This window comes from Bidens hawaiensis, unplaced genomic scaffold (assembly GCF_021521415.1).
Source record: "Bidens hawaiensis isolate Kalapana, Puna unplaced genomic scaffold, B.hawaiensis_p1.1 tig00018846_1, whole genome shotgun sequence".
Taxonomy (NCBI): domain Eukaryota; kingdom Viridiplantae; phylum Streptophyta; class Magnoliopsida; order Asterales; family Asteraceae; genus Bidens; species Bidens hawaiensis.
The window spans coordinates 57,111-60,151 of record NW_027492863.1 but is presented as its reverse complement, the minus strand read 5'-3'; the positions used below and the strand labels follow the sequence as shown (position 1 = coordinate 60,151).

The window sequence follows — 3,041 nt, the reverse complement described above, 5'->3', positions numbered from 1 at the left end:
AATATTTTTTTTAATAGCGTTTATGATGATTTGTTGCTATGAATGAAAATATGTTTTTCTTAGAAAACTTTGGAATTTGATTTGATGTTAATTTGACAATTTGTAAAAGTCCAACATTATTAGTGCTCTAATAATAATAATAATAATAATAATAATAATAATAATAATAAAAAAAGCAGCAACAACAACAATCTTCCCCAATCATCATGGTGATTAGGAACGCCTCACATGAAAACCGACTTTGAACACCAATGTATTACCAAAGGCCAACTTTGAGCACGGATGGGGCCTAAAACAGTCAATGCAATAAAAGGAGTGACGCCTTCACCAAAACGGCCAACGCCAAAAAAAAAAAGAAAAAAAAAACTCCATGGCGCCCTGTCGTGTTTAAAATCATAATTTAAATTTGAACACATTACAAATTCAAATACTCACCATTGTTGGGAAGGGATATTCCAATTAACCGAATGTCCTTTTGGTGATGCTAGGTTAAAATATAGTATATTGTTTGATTCAATAACGAATCAGAAGGCAATCAAGGCATACATACTGTAATGAACATGTATAGCAATATATCACTGAGTAACATTAAATGTTTATTACTAGTTATTAAATTCAGTTAAGGACACACAGTAAAATTAGGTGACATATCCACCCAATTCATTGTTCTAAGCCCAGTCTTTTTTATTTATTGATATCATGTTTAGAAAATAGACGAAAACGACGAATTATTCCCTAATTTATCAAGAATGTTACTCCAGTAGTTGTTACCATCTTCATAATCACCATCAAAGTTACCCGCATCGCTAACCAATCGATTTGTAAAAGCCTCCATCAAATAGTCGTCTTGGTATATCATGTCGCTCGCTAATTCAAGTGCGTTTTGGACCCTTTCATCTTTAGGGCTTTCAAGATCATTGTTAACCAAACCATTCGATATTTTTAAACCGTTTGTATGGTTTTCTGTTTGCATATCTGTGAGAGCTGATGACTTAACAGCTAGGGTTTGCTTGATAAAGTTCTCAAGTCTACTTAAATCAGTTTGCTTACTCAAAGTAATACCTTGCCATGCTTTGAGCACATCAAGGCATAACGGTCGTGACACCGATGACTTGTTGACAAGAGGAGCTGAACCGTAATGGAATCGTGGGTAAAAGCTGGAAGCAACCCTAGGCCGACGAACCAGCCTAGCCTCGGCTTCCAGACGAGCATTCTCCCATTGTGTCATATGACTCAAGGTGGTATTGACCGCGGTTCTTGACTTGTGGGTGATTGGGTCGATACCCATTTTGGTTAATCGTTTTTTAAGATGTGTGTTCCAGTAGTTCTTGATCTCATTGTTTGTTCTCTTGGGTAGATGAGTTGCGATAGCTGACCACCTGTAGATCATGTAAACACTTGTCTAAGTATATTGATTTACCTGATCTCGTTGATTAGCAGAATATTAACATGCCCCGTTAGTTAACCAATAATAAGCTCAAATGATCTCTCTCTCTCTCTCTCTCTCTCACACACACACATATATATATATAATTACAAAGATATACATTTTGTTTGATGATTCCAATTCTATCACTTTCCCCCTGGTTCAGTGATTCTTTAAGACATTCTAATTTTAGATAAAAAAGACAATAAAGAGAGGAAATAGGACAGAATATATATGTTTCATTTTTAGAAATTAAACAACAGTATTATGTTATATTTAAAAAACAAATGTCTATGCATAACCAATGTTAAAAATAATCAATATATGTTTCTTGAAATGTAGTCAAAACTTGACGCAAATGGATTACCTATTTCCAAGAAGTGCATGGAGTTGGATGATGGTTTTCTCTTCTTGCAAACTAAACTTTCCTCTTTTAATATCGGGTCTAAGATAATTTGTCCATCTCAGTCTACAACTCTTTCCACACCTTTGTAACCCTGCATGTTTTGGTTGACATGAGAGGTCGGATGTTATAGTAAACATTAAACAACATATATATGTATAGAGTGTTTATGTGTGATTGCTTACCAGCCTTGGCCGGCAATGCACGCCAACTTCCATGACCATGTTCTTCTATGTATGCCACAAGTTTTCGATCTTCCTCCGTTGTCCAAGGACCTTTCTTCAATCCCTTCTCGAAACTTGGTGATCTTCCCATTAGTTCTATATAAACTCACTAGCTTCTTGCAACAAGCTGATGGAAAGTGGGGTTGGATATGAGCTAGTAGGGAAGTGAGAATATATATAATGGAAGTAACATAAACATGAATATGAGATTGGGGTTGGGGTTTGGCTAGGGTTGGACAAAAGAACACGGGTCATTAATTAAGGAAATCAGACATGTTACGTACTATTGTTTTCATGGTGTAATGACTAGCAATATGCATAAATTCGGAGATACCCAACATCTCAGAGAGAATTTATTGTTCAAACAACATGTTTGCTTACGTGGCTAATTAAAGCGATCTTCTTGGTGTGTTATGTGCTTTTGTGGATTGGTGGGCATTACATAGTGTCTATAGGTTAGATTCTCATTGCATCAATACATGCCGCTTGAGACCGGATTCACGTGTCATGTGCGAGTAAAAATATTGGCCCTGAACACGCACATATAGTTTAACAGCATAATGCTAATTGTAATATATTTACAAGTATCGTGAGGCTATCATACATTACATTTTTTTGGAAGCAAAGTTGTTGATCATTTTATAATCCATTAATCGTTGTATTTCCTAAGGAATGATAGATAGTTATGTTTTTTTTCTTCAATTTGAAGAGAGCATATTTACATAGCTCAAATAATTTGCAATTATGTTATTTTTATTTGTAATCATGTTAGTTAAATTCTTTTTGGCTCCAGAAGTTGTTTTCATTTGTATTAATTAGTTGATTAATGGTTGAAAGATGGGAAAAATTAATGCCTGATTTTGAATGAGTGTTAGAGATCAAATGTGAAAAATCCGACATGGAGCTAATTTGGAGAAAATAGGGGTGTGAAAGACGCGGAGAGATGATAACATTCATTCCCTCGATCCTAATATCGTCGTACAATTGA

At 35.0% G+C, this 3,041-nt stretch overlaps 1 protein-coding gene across 1 annotated transcript; it reads right to left on the bottom strand.

The window, feature by feature from the left end:
* Nucleotides 1-703: 703 nt before the first annotated feature.
* LOC143557180 (transcription factor MYB106-like) lies at nt 704-2,442 on the bottom strand. The gene is made up of 3 exons (XM_077046310.1): nt 2,015-2,442; nt 1,794-1,923; nt 704-1,379 (listed from the first exon to the last, which is right to left on the bottom strand). Exons 1-3 carry the CDS (start codon nt 2,142-2,144, stop codon nt 704-706), a joined length of 936 nt encoding a protein of 311 aa, XP_076902425.1. The 5' UTR covers nt 2,145-2,442.
* Between the last annotated feature and the right edge of the window lie 599 nt (nt 2,443-3,041).